At 34.1% G+C, this 19,843-nt stretch overlaps 6 protein-coding genes across 8 annotated transcripts; 5 read left to right on the top strand and 1 right to left on the bottom strand.

Annotated features, from left to right (window-relative positions):
- The first annotated feature begins 282 nt into the window (after nt 1-282).
- Nucleotides 283-4,405, top strand: LOC115875091 (isoleucine--tRNA ligase, cytoplasmic). Its single transcript, XM_030890468.1, has 6 exons — nt 283-505; nt 575-882; nt 941-1,420; nt 1,505-1,773; nt 1,828-2,245; nt 2,301-4,405. Exons 1-6 carry the CDS (start codon nt 363-365, stop codon nt 4,313-4,315), a joined length of 3,633 nt encoding a protein of 1,210 aa, XP_030746328.1. The 5' UTR covers nt 283-362; the 3' UTR covers nt 4,316-4,405.
- An 803-nt stretch (nt 4,406-5,208) lies between these two features.
- Nucleotides 5,209-9,607, top strand: LOC115875090 (protein BCL9 homolog). Its single transcript, XM_030890467.1, has 3 exons — nt 5,209-7,082; nt 7,149-7,386; nt 7,449-9,607. The coding sequence occupies exons 1-3, from the start codon at nt 5,630-5,632 to the stop codon at nt 8,869-8,871; spliced, it is 3,114 nt and encodes a 1,037-aa protein (XP_030746327.1). The 5' UTR covers nt 5,209-5,629; the 3' UTR covers nt 8,872-9,607.
- A 990-nt stretch (nt 9,608-10,597) lies between these two features.
- Nucleotides 10,598-12,057, top strand: LOC115875089 (protein SET). The gene is made up of 6 exons (XM_030890466.1): nt 10,598-10,758; nt 10,862-11,123; nt 11,186-11,375; nt 11,427-11,611; nt 11,662-11,809; nt 11,859-12,057. The coding sequence occupies exons 2-6, from the start codon at nt 10,878-10,880 to the stop codon at nt 11,891-11,893; spliced, it is 804 nt and encodes a 267-aa protein (XP_030746326.1). The 5' UTR covers nt 10,598-10,758; nt 10,862-10,877; the 3' UTR covers nt 11,894-12,057.
- Nucleotides 12,058-12,350: 293 nt separating this feature from the next.
- Nucleotides 12,351-14,501, top strand: LOC115875086 (protein ABHD18). Of its 3 annotated transcripts, XM_030890463.1 has the most exons (10): nt 12,355-12,476; nt 12,533-12,623; nt 12,672-12,741; nt 12,800-12,982; nt 13,033-13,281; nt 13,338-13,427; nt 13,487-13,625; nt 13,676-13,906; nt 13,960-14,188; nt 14,242-14,495. In XM_030890463.1, exons 2-10 carry the CDS (start codon nt 12,550-12,552, stop codon nt 14,285-14,287), a joined length of 1,311 nt encoding a protein of 436 aa, XP_030746323.1. In that variant the 5' UTR covers nt 12,355-12,476; nt 12,533-12,549; the 3' UTR covers nt 14,288-14,495. The 3 variants fall into 3 exon arrangements, with proteins under 3 accessions (XP_030746322.1, XP_030746321.1, XP_030746323.1); XM_030890462.1 differs by having other exon boundaries at nt 12,351-12,562; nt 12,657-12,741; nt 12,800-12,968; nt 13,022-13,281; XM_030890461.1 differs by having other exon boundaries at nt 12,354-12,562; nt 12,657-12,741; nt 14,242-14,501.
- LOC115875088 (protein adenylyltransferase Fic) lies at nt 14,495-16,526 on the bottom strand. Its single transcript, XM_030890464.1, has 5 exons — nt 15,824-16,526; nt 15,551-15,742; nt 15,253-15,495; nt 14,945-15,192; nt 14,495-14,894 (listed from the first exon to the last, which is right to left on the bottom strand). Exons 1-5 carry the CDS (start codon nt 16,319-16,321, stop codon nt 14,735-14,737), a joined length of 1,341 nt encoding a protein of 446 aa, XP_030746324.1. The 5' UTR covers nt 16,322-16,526; the 3' UTR covers nt 14,495-14,734.
- Nucleotides 16,527-16,736: 210 nt separating this feature from the next.
- Nucleotides 16,737-19,834, top strand: LOC115875085 (secretory carrier-associated membrane protein 1). The gene is made up of 7 exons (XM_030890459.1): nt 16,737-17,087; nt 17,244-17,342; nt 17,406-17,525; nt 17,577-17,784; nt 17,835-18,081; nt 18,141-18,267; nt 18,321-19,834. Exons 1-7 carry the CDS (start codon nt 17,031-17,033, stop codon nt 18,489-18,491), a joined length of 1,029 nt encoding a protein of 342 aa, XP_030746319.1. The 5' UTR covers nt 16,737-17,030; the 3' UTR covers nt 18,492-19,834.
- Nucleotides 19,835-19,843: the final 9 nt, after the last annotated feature.

Here is a 19,843-nt window from a genome sequence, read left to right as displayed (position 1 = left end):
TATTACAAATAATATTGTGTTAATTAATTTTTACGAGGTCTACATTAACATTCAATCTGTGGATTAAATGGCGAAACGTATCTATTTTTTAAACGTCATCCAGGGTTCGGAAGTAGTTAATTAAGACGTAATTTACCTGATTAACTACGTGTAGTTTTTCTTCAAAAACTACGTCTTTTCCCGTTTATTAACTACATGAAAACTACGTTAATAAACTATGTATTGATATTATGAATAATTTTGCTTTGTATGAGTGGTCTAAATAATATGATGTGTGAATGGATATGAAGAAATTTCCACGTTGTTTAATTTACCTGTGAGGAAAAATAAATATTAACTGGGAAAACTTTTAGAGTGCCAAAATGTCAGTCAGTAAAAGTTTACAGGATGTACCCAGAGTACCAGAATCTGTTAACTTTTCTGCTGAAGAGGAGAAAGTCCTCAAATATTGGAAAGATATCAAAGCTTTTGAAACATGTTTAAAACAGTCCAAAGGAAAACCGAGGTACGATTAAAATATATATAATGTGCATAAGCTCTATATAGTACAAATTTTGATTTACTTTTTATTCAGGTACACCTTTTATGATGGTCCACCTTTTGCTACGGGCCTTCCCCATTATGGACATATACTAGCTGGAACAATAAAGGATGTAGTAACGAGGTATGCACATCAACAAGGCTTTCATGTGGAGAGACGTTTTGGATGGGATACACATGGATTACCTGTAGAATTTGAAATTGATAAAAACCTAGGAATTAAAGGTCCTGAAGATGTCATGAAGTTAGGAATCGATAAGTATAATGCAGAATGTCGAAAAATAGTAATGCGTTACAGTGCAGACTGGGAAAACATTGTAGGAAGGCTTGGAAGATGGATCGGTATGTTGTCATATCAATAAGTGTGTTATTATAATCTATATGAATTTATCTGCTATAGATTTTAAAAATGACTACAAGACATTATATCCATGGTTTATGGAGTCAGTTTGGTGGATATTTAAGCAACTATATCAAAAAGGTTTGGTTTATAAAGGGAACAAAGTGATGCCTTATTCCACTGCGTGTAGCACACCACTCTCAAATTTTGAGTCTGGCCAAAACTACAAAGATGTTGTTGATCCTGCCGTAACGGTAAGTCTACCAGTATTAAATGATAGCGACAATGCTGCATTATTAGTTTGGACAACTACTCCTTGGACATTGCCAAGTAATTTAGCTGCATGTGTAAATCCTGGCATGGAGTATGTGAGACTGAAACAGCTTTCAACTGGCAATGTTTATATCATGATGGAGGGTAGAATCGAAACAATTTTCCAAGCCGATGACTATGAAGTATTGAAGAAATTTTTGGGAAGAGAATTGAAAGGATTAAGATATGAACCAGTTTTTCCATATTTCAGTAATATGGCAGAGAGAGGTCAGTACATAATTTTAATAAGAACACTCTTTGATTATAGTACAAGCTATTATAAGAAACTAAATAATAAAAATATTATTTTAGGAGCTTTTACCGTATTGGTAGATGAATATGTCACAGCTGAATCAGGTACTGGTGTAGTACACCAAGCACCATATTTTGGAGAAGATGATCACAGAGTATGTCTAGCAGCAGGAATAATCACTAAAGATATGGAACCTGTTTGCCCCTTAGACTCTATAGGAAGATTTGTTGATCCGGTGTCTGATTTTAAGGGTCAATATGTTAAGGATGCTGACAAAAATATTATCTCTCATCTAAAAAATAACAAAAGACTTGTGCATCAATCACAGGTAAGCGACAAAATACTTATAAAAATAATTTTTATGTATTGATTCTTTTCTTAGATCAAGCACAGCTATCCTTTTTGTTGGAGATCAGACACTCCCCTAATTTATAAGGCAGTACCATCATGGTTTGTACGTGTAGAACACATGCAGCAGGAACTTCTCGATGCAACTGCGGCAACTTACTGGGTACCAGAGTTCATCAAAGAAAAAAGATTTGGAAACTGGTTAAAAGAAGCTCGTGACTGGGCTATCAGCAGAAACAGATATTGGGGCACCCCAATACCACTCTATATGTCTCCTAGTGGAGACGAAATACGTTGTATTGGCAGTATTGCAGAGTTAGAGGAATTATGTGGAGAGAAAGTAACAGATTTGCACCGGGAGAGTGTTGATCAATTAGAAATCCCAAGTGTTGTACCTGGTAACCCTCCATTAAGACGCGTTCCTGAAGTATTTGATTGTTGGTTCGAATCTGGTATGCAATTTTAGTGTTTAATTACTAAATATTATAATTTGGATTTTATTTACAGGCTCCATGCCGTATGCCCAACAGCATTATCCTTTCGAGAACTCCAAAGAGTTTGAAGAAAATTTTCCTGCCGATTTCATTGCTGAGGGAATTGATCAGACCCGCGGATGGTTTTATACTTTAACTGTTATATCAACGGCATTATTTGGAAAAGCGCCTTATAAAAATCTTGTGGTTAATGGTCTAGTTTTAGCTGGAGATGGCCAAAAGATGTCTAAAAGAAAAAAGAACTATCCTGATCCAATGGAAGTTGTCCACAAGTATGGAGCTGATGCTTTGAGACTATATTTGATTAGTAGTCCAGTTGTGCGAGCAGAAAATCTGCGTTTTAAAGAAGAAGGTGTTAGAGATATTGTCAAAGATGTATTTTTGCCTTGGTACAATGCTTTCAGATTTTTGATGCAAAACATAGAAATCTACGTTGAAGAAAATCAAAAACCTTTTATCTACGATAGTAAGAATGTAAACAGCAATAACATTATGGACCGCTGGATACTCTCATTTACTCAATCTTTACTTGAATATGTTAGGAAGGAAATGAAGCTGTATCATTTGTATAACGTTATTCCCAGGCTGACAAAGTTCATTGATTATTTGACAAACTGGTATGTCAGAATGAACAGGAAGAGATTGAAAGGCGAGAGTGGAGAACCAGACTGCAAAACTGCACTCACAACTCTATATAACATTTTGTTTAACATTATTAGAATGATGGCACCGTTTGCCCCATTTATTTCAGAAACTATGTATCAGTATATGAAAAATCTGACAAATTGCACTGCAGAAAGTGTTCACTATTTAATGCTGCCTGCTCCAGAAACCTCGTTAATTGATGTGAACATTGAACGGGCTGTTTCAAGAATGCAAAGTGTCATTGAACTGGGAAGAGTTATCAGGGACAGAAAAACAATTCCAATTAAATACCCCTTACCGGAAGTCATTGTAATTCATCAAAATCCACAGTATATTGATGATATTTTGTCGCTTAGAGAATACATCCTTTCTGAATTGAATGTGAGAACCATCAGTACTACAACAGACAAAAGCAAGTTTGGTATCACTTTGCGAGCAGAGCCGGACCATAAAGTTCTTGGGCTAAGATTAAAACAAGAATTTAAAGCAGTCACACAAGGAATAAAAGCTCTAACTGACAGTGAGATCAATGAAATGGTATCTGAAGGGTTCAGGACTATCAGCGGACAAAAAATAGCGATAGACGAAGTCCGATTAATTTTCAAATCAGAAAGTTTAAACACAGATCAGTATGAAGTAAACAGCGATAATGACGTACTTATTCTAATGGATATAACACCAGATTCGTCTATGCAAGATGAAGGTACTGCCAGAGAAATAATTAACAGGATCCAAAAGCTGAGAAAAATAGCTCATTTAGTACCGACAGATGAGATTACCGTTTTCTACAGAACAGATGGAGATTTAAAACGCGTCGCGGAAGAGTATAAAAGTTTTATCGAAAGTACCATTAAAGCCAGCTTAAAAACAGTTGATCAAAGAAAATCCTCTGATCAGCTTATCATTGAGAAGACTCAGGAACTGAAGGAATTCACTTTATACATTGCCTTGACGAAAATAAGTAATGTCGAATTACCTTGTGTTAGATGGGTTAATGTCCAACTAGTTGGTCTTAAGTCGCGCTATTGCAACGGTTCATCCAAGGGAATGGTTCTGTTAGAGGTTGCAAAAAATGTACTTAATTTAAGTAAATTTAGAAGTGAGATATTAAGACTATTTGGAGTAGAAACATTCGCATTACTTCTAGCCACTGGGGAGGCCATCAAAGCAGATGAAGCACTGTTACAGGCTACAAATAGTACAATTTTTGTAGTTCCCAAAGATGGGAAATTAGAATTACCTAGCCCTAGTTCTGTTCCTTTTTGCAAATTAAAGAATTTTAATGAAAATGGCGTTTCAGGAACAATTTTAACTGAGAATCCTGTGGGAATCCCCGTTGTAGCACCCCCTGATATAAATAAAATTGTTAAACTTTGGTTATAGAAATAGCTAATTTATTTCTTTTATGATATATTTTCCTTGATGTTAAAATTTGATTTAGGGTAATTTATTTTAACTTATTTTTCTTATAAATATTCCATATTGTTCTGTAAATTTCAATAAAGTATTTGAAATAGAAAAAATATTTGTTTTATTATTCCTAGATTTAAAAATAAACTCTGGGAATATAGCCTCGCATACAGAAAATCCATATTTTTATTATCCCTAGTCTAAAGTGAAAAAATAGTTCAGTGTATTTTGGAGTGAGTCGAATTTAAGAATTTTGTGAAAATTTACGAAATCTAATAAATAAAAATTTATAATCTGTATAAATGAAATAAAAATATATTAGTTATTTTTAACGACCTTGTGATCCTGTAGAGAAAAAATGAAAAGAAAAAAGGAACGAATAGTATATCTCTTGTCTGGGAATGAATACAAGCCAGAGATTACAAACTTACAACCAGAGCTTACTATAGCTCCAATGTTGCCACTATATAAAATACACTCTGTAATAATATTTATTTTTTCAATTTCAAGTATTATATAAACTAATCAGGAAAATATATCTGAATTTTGCCCCTCTAATTTAAAATTAATAAAACTAAAATGTCTTTAAAAATAGAGAATACATCCAGTCTCACAGCATTCATACTAAAAATTCCATTCTTCAAAAAGATAATTCTTCAATAATTATATCAATGATAATTATAGGATTTATATATTTTTATATAAATAGTATATGGTAATATTTAGATAAAATAAACATGCTTAAATACTTTAAGTACAGCTGTCAGTATCAGTGGCTCCTGATGAATTTATTTGAATTTGGCGCCGGTATTTGACATTATAATGTTTTGAACTATTTATCTTCTGTGTTTTGAACAGTTGGTAGCAACGCGTGTGGACAGTTTGGCATTTTGTGATGTGAGATTTTTCATAAAAGTTTATATTATGGTCGTAATTATGAAAATTACAAAAAAACATTAATGCTGTCTACGTATTGTATCGGGAAGAAAGGAATTATTATTGAAGCTTCATTTGTAATGTATGGAAATCTCAGGAAAGCATCCCAGCGTCTCTTCAAATTTGGTTAAGAGATGAAAATAAAAAATGTTGGAATGCAAATAAAAACATTAGAACATATGTGATGTGAAACGTAAATTAGCGCTATCGTAATAAAAAGAATGAGTTTAGGGACACTGTGTTGACCTGTTGCAAGGTTGAAAGTGGTAAAAGACATGGTTAGTGTAAAGTGCTAGTTCAGTGCAGTACTTATGGATGTAGGATATACTAGAAAAGATCTGTAACTCCGAGATGATTAAAGAAAAGCACGAAAAGGGCTCGGATAGCGCTAAGGATGATTCGGTCAGCGCAGATAAAGAGAGTAATAATAGCGAAGTTCGAATAAAAAAGGAGGATGATGTGATTAAGAAGGAACCCACAACTGGATCTATTACTAAGAATGGAGGCCTTGTGGGGTCAACTAATACAGGCTCTCTGCAATCTACACCTGATCTCAAGTCAGAAGCTCCTAATGATGATTCTAAAGCAGTGTCTGAATCTACCACATTGCCTCTATTAAAACAAGAAGAAGAAACTGATGCCTTATCTGACCCCTTTGGTTTGGGCTTAGGTCCAACAGGTCCTGGGACTGGAAACACAGGACATCCAACTCAATCTCAACCAGAAAGTGTGCAGCCATTGGGTAGCAATGTTATAAACAAACAGTCCAGTTCTATGGAAGTGCAGTATATGCAACAACAAAGCCAAATATTTGTTTTTTCAACAGTGTTAGCGAATTCTGGAGCCGATGAAGTTCTTCAGGGACATTACCCATCAATCATTGCTTATCATTGTGCACAACCTGGTACTAAAAAATATTTGGAGAAAAACCCTTTGAAGGTAACACAGTTTAATCGGCAGCATCCAGCTCAGTGGCTTAATAATTTAGCCATGATGAAAAATAAGGGTTGTACAAGGAGTCCCGGATTAGGTTCTAAGCCCCCTCCCAGTATAGATAATTTCTTAGATCCAGAAGGATTAGAAGATATGGTTGGTTTGGGTGACAGTGATGCACCTTGGGACCAGAAAAATAATCATCATTTAGAAGGACTGGAGGGGGCTGTAACTAACGGTTTACCTGACATGGGCCCAGATATGGACTCATGTAGTCCTTCTTTATTAAATGTTCAGCCCAAATTACAGGGTGTTCAAGTGCCTGATGAAAACTTAACTCCTCAGCAAAGGCAGCACAGAGAAGAGCGTTTGGCGTCTATTAGAAAAATGCATCAGTTGCTGTTTCCCGAAAGTCAGAGTAATGAGACCACTGGAGGTCCTCCTGATGGACTATCAGCCATCCCTCCTGGAGGTGCAACACCATTGGGGGGTCCAGTCTCTAATGTTGCGCCGCCCACCCAACCACCTGGTCCTCGTCTACAGGGTCCCCCTCCACCATATCACCAAACACGTTCAGCTAGTGTTCCTATAGCTCTTCAAAGTCCTAATCCAACATCTCCTAATAATCCCACATCAAATTTGTCTTTGCCTTCACCCAGAGCATCGTCAGCTCTAAATTCCCCAGCTGATCCAAACAGGCCTTTTGGAAGTCTTTCAAGGCATATGAGCACTGGACAGAGTCCAACATCACAAGATTCTCCATCGGCACCTCGACTGAATCAAAGCAAGCCTAGTACTCCCCTTTCATCACATCTATCTCCTAGTGTCACAAGCAGTAGTACAGAGCCTTCATCAACTCATCAGTCCACAGGTAAATATTTTATTTCAAGTATTTAGTTGCATTGTTCAAGATTTTAATTACAATAATTTATTTTAGTGGATGGAATGTTTGGCAGAACGCTTCAATCTATGGCACAGCAGAAGCAGCAAATGAGTACATCCACAACATCTTCCTGTCCCACTCTCTCAGCAACAGGCATAGGTAAGGAACCAAATCTTATGCCAGTACCATCACCCCAGCAAATCCAATATCTCAATACATTTGAAGGTCAAGAACTAATTATTCAGAAACAGCCAAATACTAGTTTAAAAGAGGGCAACATTATCTCGCCTCCGTAAGTTTTTCAACTACTGTAGCTTGCTTTTTACTAAAATTATTTTTTAATGCTACTTACAGGGTGCTCCCTACCAGTTTGGATGGTGGATCTTCCGGCACTCCTGATCTTCCACATACAATGGACATGCCAAGGTTTCCTGGTCCTAATGCTTCCCCTGGTTCTCAAACAAAATTGGGAAGTAATTTTGGAGTGAATGTGTCACCTCAAGGAAAGCCTAGCCCGTTAGATTTACCTGGGTATAGCTGTGGTGGTGGAAGAAACGATAATGTTCCGCTTAATCCTAATTGTACTAGTTCCATGGGCGGCAATCCGAAACAATCTCATTTCGATCCCATTTCATCGCTAGCGCAGATGAGCCAACAATTAACGAACAGTGTGGCTAGCAGCCTAAATGGCCAATCTGGACAAGGTCCACCCATGATGAGCTTTGGCTCACCCTCAATGCACATGATGGAGATGGGAAGTTGTCATGGCGGAATGAGTGATATGGAAGGCGGTGGCATGATGGGAGTAGGTCCCATGCAAGGTCCTCCACACGGATTTCATCCTGGTCCATCCATGGGCCACATGCGTTCCTTATCACCCAAGCTAACTAATGCTTTTCCCAACCACATGCCAATGCCTAGAATGATGGGCAGGGCACCTGGTCCTGGTCCGAATCCTTTCAATGGGGCTAATGTTCAAGTGAAGCCGAATGCTCCAAATACTATTCAGTACCTGCCAGCAAAAGGACAAGGCGGCGCTGGCCCTGCGGGACCTCGTGGACCCCCTAGCTTGGAATTCTTAACGCGGCTCGCGTCCCCCATGAATATGATGGACGGTAAAATGCAACCTGGCTCTGGTCAGTACTTTCAAGGCTGCGGTCCTGGAGGGGGACCTGGACCTATGCAGGGCAGTCCTATGGGTCACCTAGGGCATTTAGATGGCGGGCCAGGAATGGGACAAGAGGCACCAATGATGGGACCTATGGGAGGCCATATGGGCAACGGCACTGGAGGGCCCATGATGGGTGGACCTGGAGGTATGGTGATGGGTCCTGGCGGTCCTGGGCCAGCTGGAATGATGTCGATGATGCGTGGCGGGCCTGCAGGATTGAGGCCTATGCGAGTCCCTCAAATGAGCTTTGGCCCTGGAGGACCAGGCGCAGAGGGGATGTTTCCTGGCGGTCCGGGCGCACCGATGGGTCCCGGACCAGGGAACCCCCAGATGTTCGTAGCAGGACCCAAGGGTAGTCCTATGGGCATGGCGCCTGATGCCTCGCAGCCGCTACCACCGTCGATGGGCCAAGGCGGCGGATTTAAAGGAGCGCCATTTGTAGGACCTAGTACTTCAGACCCCAACTACGCCCAGCAGTACCATAACTTCCAGCAGCAGCTGTACGCGACCAACACGCGTAGCCAGATGGGCGGCGTTGCGCAGAGTATGGGACCCGGACCTGGACCGCCGCATATGCAGCAACCTCCTTATTTCAACCCTAAATAGCGGTATTTGGTGCTGCTATTTAGGGTTGCAAGAGAGAATTTCTTATTTTTGATATTACAGTTGTCTATCTATTACAAGTCATTCGGCGTATGTATGTGAAGGTACGCTACTTGTTTATTGTTATATTTCAACGCAGAAACATATCTGAGACTAGGGTCTAAATAGTGGAATTCTCATTGCAGTTAACGTTTGGAGCTAAACATAATAAAACTTATAAATAAAAATTAATTTATTATATTTCTTTCAGATTCTGCTTCATTTCTGCTATTTGAGAGTTGCATATTGCCTCTACTTACATTATAAATTAAATTATTTTTTGACCCATTTCAACTATTTTTCCTAGTTGAAATACACCGATCGGCCGCAGTAGCTCTTTATATAAATACACAGAATAAGTTGTAATAGATAAACAGTGCTATCAAGTAATCGGCAATAATGAGAACGTGAGATTGATTATTGTATATTAATGTTGTGTACAAAGAGACGCAAGTGCAGTTAATGCAGTCGCGCGTGCGCAGTTTGCTCGATACTTAACGCTGTGCTGGATTTGTATATTTGCCATAAACTAGAAAAAAAGTAGGACATTTTAATCTTTAAGTGTTGGACTTGCTTTGTCCTTTTTATGACGGAGGTTTCACTATTGCTCATTAATTTGTTTCTATCCATCTGTTATTCGTTTTATTGTACATTTTATGAGTAAGCATTAATTAAAATAACAATAAAATTCTATATTATATATTCTGCTGTTTTATTTTTCTCCTTTACTGTATATTATTAATGTTTAAATTTATAAAACAAAATTATACTTCCAGCTCCAATTTCATCCCAATGTACTTCACCTTTATACCAAATATTGTAATAAATTAACAGTTTGAATAAAAAATAATCACCAAGTTGCCAAGATTAACAGCTGGGTGTGGTTTTATTTACGTTTATTTTAAAATCAAGTTCTGTTTGCCTTATTATGATTTATAATATTTTTATAATACAAACCATCACCAATGACAAAAGAATATTAATATTAGGATATCAGAATTAGGAAAATATGCAAAAGGTTAATAAATTTAATGTTAACTTTGTCTAGGTGTATTATGATCAGATATTAGTCATAGAAATGATAATTATTTCATTGCTATAAAAGTTTCATTATCAGTTATCTTATTAATAAGGTAATTGAGAATTGGATAAGAATGCATTCATTAAAAATGGTTGAATTTGACTTGAGCCTGTTTGAGCTAAGGCCTACAAAAAGAGAGAGGCCGGATGTCGTGTAAAAGAATTCCATAACAGATAATTATGTCACAAAATATAAAGGACTACGATAGAAATGGGATTTTTATATGGAAGTTTTCATTATTAAAATAATATAACTAATTAAAAATTAATTAATTATAGAGTTCTGTAAGAATTATTTATGTAGTATACATATTTAAATTTTTTATGTTCTTTAATTATACTTCTTTTGCAATCGATCTCTTCTATTAAGTAAAAAACAGCAAACCAAAAGACAAAATTTGAGTGAAAACCACCAAACCAAACATGGTCAAAACAAAACGTTCTTTATGGAAGGAAATCGTGTAAGTTTGGCAACACTGGCATGGGTCCTGGGTTCATTAATTTCGTTAATGAATCATTAATATTTTTAAGTGCAAGTTGGTGCAAATGCACCGGATGCACTCTTAAACTTGTGGCAACACTGAAGCAAACTGAAGTAACTCAAGTATGTCGGGTTGTCTAAATTTAGGGGTTTATTTATATTTATTACTTGGCGGTTTGGTTCCCTTAATTATATGAAAAACTTAAAATCGTCTGCTATGCCGAACTGTAATAAATCCTAGATTTTGTAGGTAAAAGTGAGAATAACTAAATACGGAATCTACAGGAAAAGTAAGGGAAAAGTCACACTGTACACCCCTAGTATTTTTTGGTTAAATTAAATAGATCCTTATAACATGAACATACAAATAATGTGTTTTTTTTAATAATAAAGTGGTAATTGCTAAGATATGACTGATACAATGAACAAGAAGCTTAAGAGGATTTCTGAATCTGACAGAATATCAGAATACGACCATGCAACTCAGAAGACTCTAGAAGAAATTGATGCCATTCAAAATGAATTGGACACTATTAACGAAAAGGCCTCTGAAGAGATTCTACAAATTGAAAGAAAATACAATCGTATTAGAAAACCTCATTTTGAGAAACGAAACCAACTCATCAACAGTATTCCAAATTTTTGGGTTACTGCAGTATCCTTTTTAGTTAAGTATTTTGACTTCGTTACATCAATAACGACCTTAATTATAATAAGATGATGAACCATCCGGACTTGAGCAATCTTTTTAGCGGACAAGAGGAAGAGGACTGTTTACATCATTTAACTAAAATAGAAATTGAGGATTTTGAGGATATTATGTCTGGGTATTACATAAAATTCTACTTTGATGAAAACCCATACTTTGAAAATGCTGTCTTAACAAAGGAATATCATTTAGGAAATGGTAATATAAAAAAATTTCCTGTACTGTTCTTGATATAGGTCCATATTCTAGATCCACCCACTTCAAAAAGTTCTCAGATTATTTGGAAAGAAGGCTATCAACTGGGACAAAATACCCAAGAAACTACAAACAAAAATAGTCGAAAGAGACGCGTGGATTGTTTAAAAACAAGCTTCTTTAATTGGTTTAATGATAATATTGATCCTTATACTGATGATTTTGCTGAGGAATTTAAAGTTTGTCTTTAAATTGACTATAATAATTTCTTTAAATCAACTGATTTCAGGACGACTTGTGGCTTAACCCTTTGCAATATTATTTAGTGGCAGATGGACAGGAAGAAGAAAATGGTATAGAAGGGGAAGAAGAAAGTAGCAGTGATGACAATGATGATTCGGCTATACCAGAGGATCAGTCAGGAACCAACAGTCAAAGTAGTCATTTGAGATAAAACTGAGTAACCTTTAAATATATATATTTTAGGTGCAAGCAGTAGTTTAACTGGAAGAACTGTTTGAATTTAATAATAACCTGCTAAAATACAATTTTATTTCATACAATTTTTTTTGGCTTTTAAACTCAACTCTTAACTGATTTTTCCTGTAGGTATATATAGATACTGTAAATTTGAATGAATTTTCTATGTAAAATAAGGGTAAAATATATGTGATTACAATGTTGACAAAGTTATTTCATTTTACATAGGCTATGTAAAATAAAAACAAAGTAATGACAAATTGAGTTCATAATATCCTTGTAGGATAATATTTATATGTGTTACCTGGTGTATTGTTTTGAATGAAGGTTTTAATTCCACTAATTAGTAAATTTTTAATATTTCAAACTCATTTTCCTATATAGATTTTGTCTGGAATTTAATCAGTTCCCTGTATGAAGGATGGAGGGTAGAGGAACTTCTACGCTCGATTTCCTTGTTTTTAAGGATTCTGATATAGATGTCACTAGAGGTATTTGTTTTGGTTAGAAATGTCATAAACAGGTGACATTTGAGAGGTTAGAATATGTATTCATAGGTCCATACGGCAAAGAATATCTTATTTTGTAATAAAATATCTGATAGAGTTGTTATAAATAATGCCTGTAAGCTACTTAGATGTAGTTTATAGAAAAATATTGCTGACAAAATTTTTTACCAGAGGTTGGGGTAACCCTGATGATCTACGGAGGTAAAGAAAACACTGAGGTCACTAATGTTTTCGCCGACAGTAAACGACTTATTACGTTAAAGTAATAGCAAATCGAGTTTTTTTCCCTTTTTAGGCTTTTTAATTTTAGAAAGATTATTTCAAACCGTTCAACATGCTATAATTTAGTGCCTAAAGATTATCCTATCAAAATTACAAATGTAAGTAATTTTAAAGTAATTTAAATAGCGTACCACCTTAATAGTACACTACTTGCAGTCACATGTACACGCAAATTGTCGAGTAATAGAAGGAAGGTTTCGTAGTCCTTTTGCTAAACATTTACCAGGTATTACACCTTCTGAAGTACATGATGCCGTCTTTCAAATGATCATACCATTAAAATGGCCCGATGATAAGTTTAAGCCCGTTTGTATCCATCTAGCAGGTACTGGCGATCATGTATGTATATATTTTTATTTATTAATAGTTTCTTATAAGATTATTTCAAGTTCTTTTGGCGAAGGAAGTATTTGATGGTGAAGCCTCTCATAGAAAAAGGTATAGGAGCAATAATATTAGAAAATCCTTATTATGGATTCAGAAAACCTCCAGCACAAGTAAGATCAAGTGTACACTATGTATCAGACATTTTTGTCATGGGAGGTTGTTTAATACTGGAGTGCGTAACATTATTAAATTGGTGTGAAAGTCAAGGTTTTGGACCTCTAGGAATTACTGGAATATCAATGGGTGGACATGTAAGCATTTATTTGTTATTTGAAAGTGGTCACTTTACAATAATTTCTTCTTTTAGATGGCCTCCTTAGCAGCCAGTAATTGGCCAAAACCTTTGGTACTAGTTCCTTGTCTAAGTTGGTCCACAGCATCATCAGTTTTTACAGAGGTACAACAGCCTGTTCATTAGATATTTCATTAATTTATTTTATTTTAAAATATTTATAGGGAGTAATGAGTGAATCTATTGATTGGGACATGTTGCAAAATCAATATTTTAATGAAAAATTATATTGTGAAGAATTATCTAAAAGTTGTAAAGTAGTTGATGATCCTTTTGCTTGTAGTCTTACAAAAAACATTACAGGTGTGTTACTATAGGTACAAATTGTGGTCAACTAGTATTTTAATTTGTAGATGACTATGCTATACAGTATGAACAGGATATTATCGAAGATCTCAAGTCTAGCTATGCAACTCCACATGAAATACTCAATAATTTAAAAATAACTGTATCGCAGTCTGATTGCAAAGCTATGGACTACAAGTCTACTAATGAGAAATCTAGTTTTAAGCCGACTATGGACTCTATTAAAAAAATTACAATATTTAAACCAAGCCCTAAAGTAGTACAAATGAAAAGAAGAGGTAAATTGCAATCTGTTGGTCCATGTAGTCACTTATAAAAGCAATTTTTTCAGCAACTGAAGCTTTATGGTTTATGAGGGGTATGATGGATGAATGTACACATTTGAAAAATTTCTCTGTCCCTGTAGATACTTCCCTAATAATATCTATAACTGCTCAAACTGATGGATATGTGCCTAGAAAAGGCGTTTCTAGATTGGATGAAATTTGGCCAGGCGCTACTGTAAAATATCTTAATTGTGGTCATGTTGGTGCTTATATTTGGTACAGAAATATTTTTAGGTAAGAGAGAGATCTGTTCATTATATTACATATTAAATTAATTTGTGTTTCAGAGATGCAATAGTAGCAGCATTTGATAAAGCCAAGAAGAAATTCTAGTGTGATGTTTTTCAATAATAATTTAAGTTTTTTGAGTTTGACCACAAGTGCCTCTTGTTTAAAATACCTCAGCAGGTGTTATAAATTACTAGTTACAACTAGTACTGAGCAGTACCTGATTGACTTATTATGAATCTTTGTGATATGTTTTGTTACATTTGTTTAATCAGACTATTAAATTTTATATTTAGATAATAAAGTATTGAATCTTTTATTAAAGATTTTTTATTAACTTCAGTTTTACAAAAATATCATTAACATATACTAATTTAATATATTATAACAAAAATAAATACTTTAAGAACAAAATAAAATTTTAATCAGAGATATTTTTAATAAACCTGTAACTAGATTTAGATATATTGAAAAATTAATTTACATTGGAAACTTTTAAATGCCCATTAAATAAAATTTGGCTTTCGGAGGGAAAATTAATGATTAAAAATATTAAAACTCCATGAGCTGATGTTCAGGCCCATCAATGGACAATGCTCTTGTTCCATAAAGATACATATCTAGAATTTGTAAAGTACATTGGGCCACAAATCTGACAAATGGTTTTACATCTCCCATGTTGGCAGTCTTCAGGGCATCATAATATTTTTCCCTTAAATAATGAAATGAAACATGTGTTTTCTGTTCATATCTCAGTATTACCTTTGTTCCTTTAAAATCATAACTGGTGGATATCCAGCTTTAAGAAGAATTAGATTCATTATAAGTCTACTTGTGCGTCCGTTTCCATCAACAAAGGGATGAATATCAACCAGTTTATAATGAGCTAAGGCTGCATATCTAACAGGATGCATGCTGTGAGCTTCCTCAGAATTAAGCCAATCTATATAATTTTCCATTAATACTGGAATTTCTCCATGAGGAGGAGGAATATGACTACCAATGAAAACCTATCGTAATGCAAGATGTGGATATAATAGGCACATATAATTTTTAAGAATTATGTTAACCTTTTCATCCCTGAAGACACCTGATTTTATAGGATCTACATGTCCCATTACTCTTCTATGTATTCCTAAAATTTCCTTAATACCAATATAGTCAGTTCTTGTTAATAATTTCACATACTGCATTGCTTTTTCTAGTCCCAATATTTCATTATGTTCAAGCAAACTTTTGCCGCTTACTACATGACCTGTTTCTAGAACATACCTTAACTGTTCAACTGTCATAGTATTACCCTCAATTCCCACCTAAAAAATATAAGGCTTATTAAAAATACAGTGTCTCAACCATGTTGTTTCTTACAGTATGATAAATATGTAGATAATACGCTTGTTTTTTTACACTATCAAAGTTATCTAATTTCATACGATCCTTGAGAACGTTTTTTAAATTATCAATTTCTTTGAAAAGCTTATAGTCAAGTCTATCAACAACAGGAGCTGTGCGTTTTCTATTTGACAAAGCAGCTTTGTGATCTGGGGAATATGTTAATGCCTGGATATTAAAAATGTTATATAGTAGAATATAAATATAACATGGATTATTATTTGAATATGGTACTTCTTAAACATTTACTTTAAAATATAATTCATCAGCAGTTACAACATCATGGTGTTGTTGTTCCAAGAATTCTCCATACCAGTTTAAGACATCAGCGTTATCTGGAGCCATAGCACTAGCATGCTCAAATAGTTTCATAGCTTTGTTATTTTTACCAACCATTTTAAAAGCTAAAGCTGCTTGAATAGTATTATATACTTCTGAATCTGTTCCCATTTTTCTTTTACTTCTATCCATAATCTTAACAGTATCACTATGTTCCTTTGGTTGAGAGTTTAAAGCTGATGTCAAATCATTTAATACTGTGTCTTCATAGGTTTCCACATTTATAGGATACCCTAATTCAAAGACCTTTTTGTCATGTGAAGGAATCAGATCTTCAAATTCAGGAGAGTTATACTTGATTGATGGTTTCTTATAAAACTTAGTAATAAAATAATAATGTTGAACTAAAGCTAGCAAGACACATATCACAGATACAAGAATTGATATTATTATCACAAATACATTCATTTTGTTATTAACTCACGGTTATTTTAAAGAATACACATTATTTCTGCTTCCATTTTTTAAACATTTTATTTAAAACTGACGTGTTATTTGGTCATTTTTATGAGAAAAATACCAAATAAATACCTCAAAATTGTGAGGCTAAGTCATGGTTCGAGGTTCGAGTTCGAGACTTTGACTATCACAATCACAATCACAATTGACTATACTTTATCACAATCACAATCACAATTGACTATACTTTATACTTTGACACACCTTTGACAACTAGACTAAAACTAGACCATAGAACAGATAGAAGATGAAACACAAAACCCAAATAGAACCTACCATAGACACTGGCTCTATGGTATAGCTCTATGGTCAGAAGTGTTATTTTGGTTGTCTACCTTTACAATACTTTAAAGTGTCTATACCTGTCAGATGCAGATGTCAGTGTCAGTTTGCTGTTCCAGTCTGTTTTTGTCTGCTTGAGTTATTTTCTAGATAAAATTAATAACTGTAAAAAATTGATTTATGTTTCTCTAGTGTGTATGAAATATTCCAGTTAAATCAATTTAGTAAAACTTGGATAATATAATAATTTTAATTTGTTTGTAAACGTCGTTCGCAAATGTCAACTCAATAGAATGGTTTCCTGTCGTATGTGATAATGAAAATATAACTGATAAGATTACTTTTTTCGTGTATTTGGAAGTTCTGAAGACCAAAAATGTCCGGCTTTGACGATAATCCATTTGGAGAACCTACGATAGATAATCCTTTCGCAGTAAGTCGCATTTTAGTTCAATGCATTTCCTAGACTGTACTTTCCAGTTGGAAGGAATATAAAATTAACTGTTTGATAGTTTTTATGCCTATATGTTTCCTATATTATTATTAAAAACGTAACTCAACTTATAATGTCGTGATGTACAATTTGTAGGATCCTTCTGTTCAGCAAGTTGCAAGAAATGCCAATGCACAGATTAGAGTTGATGATTACAATCCTTTTGATAATGAAGCAGCACCAACTCAAAAAACCGTAAGTTTTATGATGAACTTGATTTGGAATTGCTTATTTATGTTTGATATACACATATTTTAGTATGCTCAACCAAATAATGGGCCTGCAATTATGCAGCCCACTGAGGAGCCTCCTGCATATACAAGAAGTGGGCAACAAATTCAAACACCAAAGCCAGCCTTAAATACAGAAGAATTACAGGTATTTTATGTGCCTTAATTTTAAATAGTTTTATAACAACTCTGTCTGTAGAGAAGGCAAGAAGAATTGGAACGTAAAGAACAAGAACTTGCCAGGAGAGAAGAAGAAATGAGACAGTCCTCCTATAATGTAAGACGCAATAATTGGCCACCTTTGCCTGAGCAGTGCTGTTTCCAGCCATGTTTTTATCAAGATATACAAGTTGACATACCTTTAGAGTTTCAAAAAATTGTCAGACACTTGTATTATCTATGGATTTGTGAGTATTTTAATATACCGAGTAAATTATATAAACGTTAAGGTTTTTAGTTCATGGAATTGTTATGCTAGCTAATATCCTTGGAGGAATCTTGACACAGAATTTCACAGTTATTGGTGTAGGGATCTTGTATACCTTGTTATTTACACCATTTTCATATTTATGCTGGTTTAGACCTGCTTACAAAGCATTCCGTTCTGATTCATCTTTTAATTTTATGGTATTCTTCTTTATTTTCTTTTTCCAATTTGTTGTAACTACTATACATGCTGTAGGTATACCTGGCTCTGGTACAATGTAAGTATTTCATGTCGGTTAAATTATATTTCTTGAACAACATAAATAATTTGTTTTAGAGGAATTATCATGGCCATTTCTACATTTAAAGGCACTTCATGGACTATATTCTGTGGAATAATTGCTTTGATAATAGCCTTTGGATTTATGTTCGCTGCAGTAGCAGATATTTTTATGATTTCTAAAGTAAGGGTTTTGTAATTGTTTTATACAAGATATAATCAAGAATTTTTTCTCAGATTCACAGAATGTATCGCAGTACTGGAGCAAGCTTTTCCAAAGCCCAACAAGAATTTACAGATGTTGTACTACGTAACCAACATGTTAGAAGTGCTGCAAGTAACGTCGCAGCTGCTGCAGTTCAATCACAATTTTCCCAAAATAACACTACTACTAACAACAGATATTAAATAATTTATAGCCTAATATTTATAAACTATTCACATTCAGTATTCATTATTTTCGTAATTCTTTATTATTTTAAACAAAAAGTTAACTAAAAATCTTCTGAAATTTATTAAAATTGATGCTTTATAATTTTAATGTTCATTTCTAGAGTTGTAGTAAGATCACTTTACTCGATCTTCGGTCTTGTGAAAATTGTCTCAGAATTAATTTAAAGATAACAATTTGTAGGTACTCAGATTTGGCCTGCAGTACAGAAATAAATATTAAATATTTTTGAGGCAGTACTGACAACACGGCCGCCTAGGTTATATGACAGTTAAATGTGATGAGTCGTGAGATCATAGTAGGCTAGGTATGTGCTATATGTACATCCAGACATCGATTTTAGGTTGTATATAATAAGTAGTAAATATTTACTGCGTTATCTGTGGCTATGTAAAAAAAATATCATATGGTTTTGAAAAAGTTATTCAAACAATATTGGAGCTCTTTCGTTCTATTTTTTTTTATTAATAGTAAAATTATAAAAACAGTATGGAGTATATAATTCAAGGAAAATAATATAATTCATACAATAATCTGCTGTCATTTACAAATTATCCCTCCATGCTAGAAAGTTCATATTAATAAAATTCTTGTAGTTTTTGTATTTTTTTCTTTAGTATTTTACTAATTTATAATCTTGCTGTTTGTCTATGGCATTAGGAAAATGTATTTTTCTTATAGTTTGAGTTAGTTTACAACTTTCTTACCTGGCTGTGATGTCTTATGCTAATGATTATTTAGTTCTTTGAGTAAAAAAAAACAATTATATGTTAAGTTTGCCTCTGCTAAAAATAAATTCTAAAATCAATGTAAATCATTCAAACAGTGCCTGTTTCATAACAATACTTTTAAGTTGTAAGGAGGTACTAAGCATAGAATTAAGTCTCGCCTTTGAAGCAGTAAGTTTATAATCTTCTGTAAATAATATCTTTACTGGAATTTATAAAAAAATAGCTCTAATCAGAATATTTCCTCAATTTCTATATATAGATTTGTGCTTTTAAAATCTATGAGGTTCTTAATAAACTGTTCCTTTTTCGAGGCCATATGATCTGTTGTTGTTTATGTTAAGTTTTTTATTTGACTAAATCGTTAATTTACTAAAAATACGAATTATTCGGTTTCTTCTAATGTTTGGGCCAATTTATACTCTTGTACTTAAGGTCTTTCACTATTATTTTTATTCTTTTAATAACAAAATATATTGAACTATTTTTACTTAAGTTTGCCGAGCTATACATATGCATACTGTAAGATTATTGTATGGTATATCATTATCTAAATAAAAATCCAAATAAGATTCTTATTT

Source organism: Sitophilus oryzae, unplaced genomic scaffold, assembly GCF_002938485.1.
Source record: "Sitophilus oryzae breed Bouriz unplaced genomic scaffold, Soryzae_2.0 scaffold_1318_pilon_pilon, whole genome shotgun sequence".
Taxonomy (NCBI): domain Eukaryota; kingdom Metazoa; phylum Arthropoda; class Insecta; order Coleoptera; family Curculionidae; genus Sitophilus; species Sitophilus oryzae.
The sequence above is the reverse complement of the archived record's forward strand: the minus strand, read 5'-3'. Positions and strand labels throughout refer to the sequence as shown.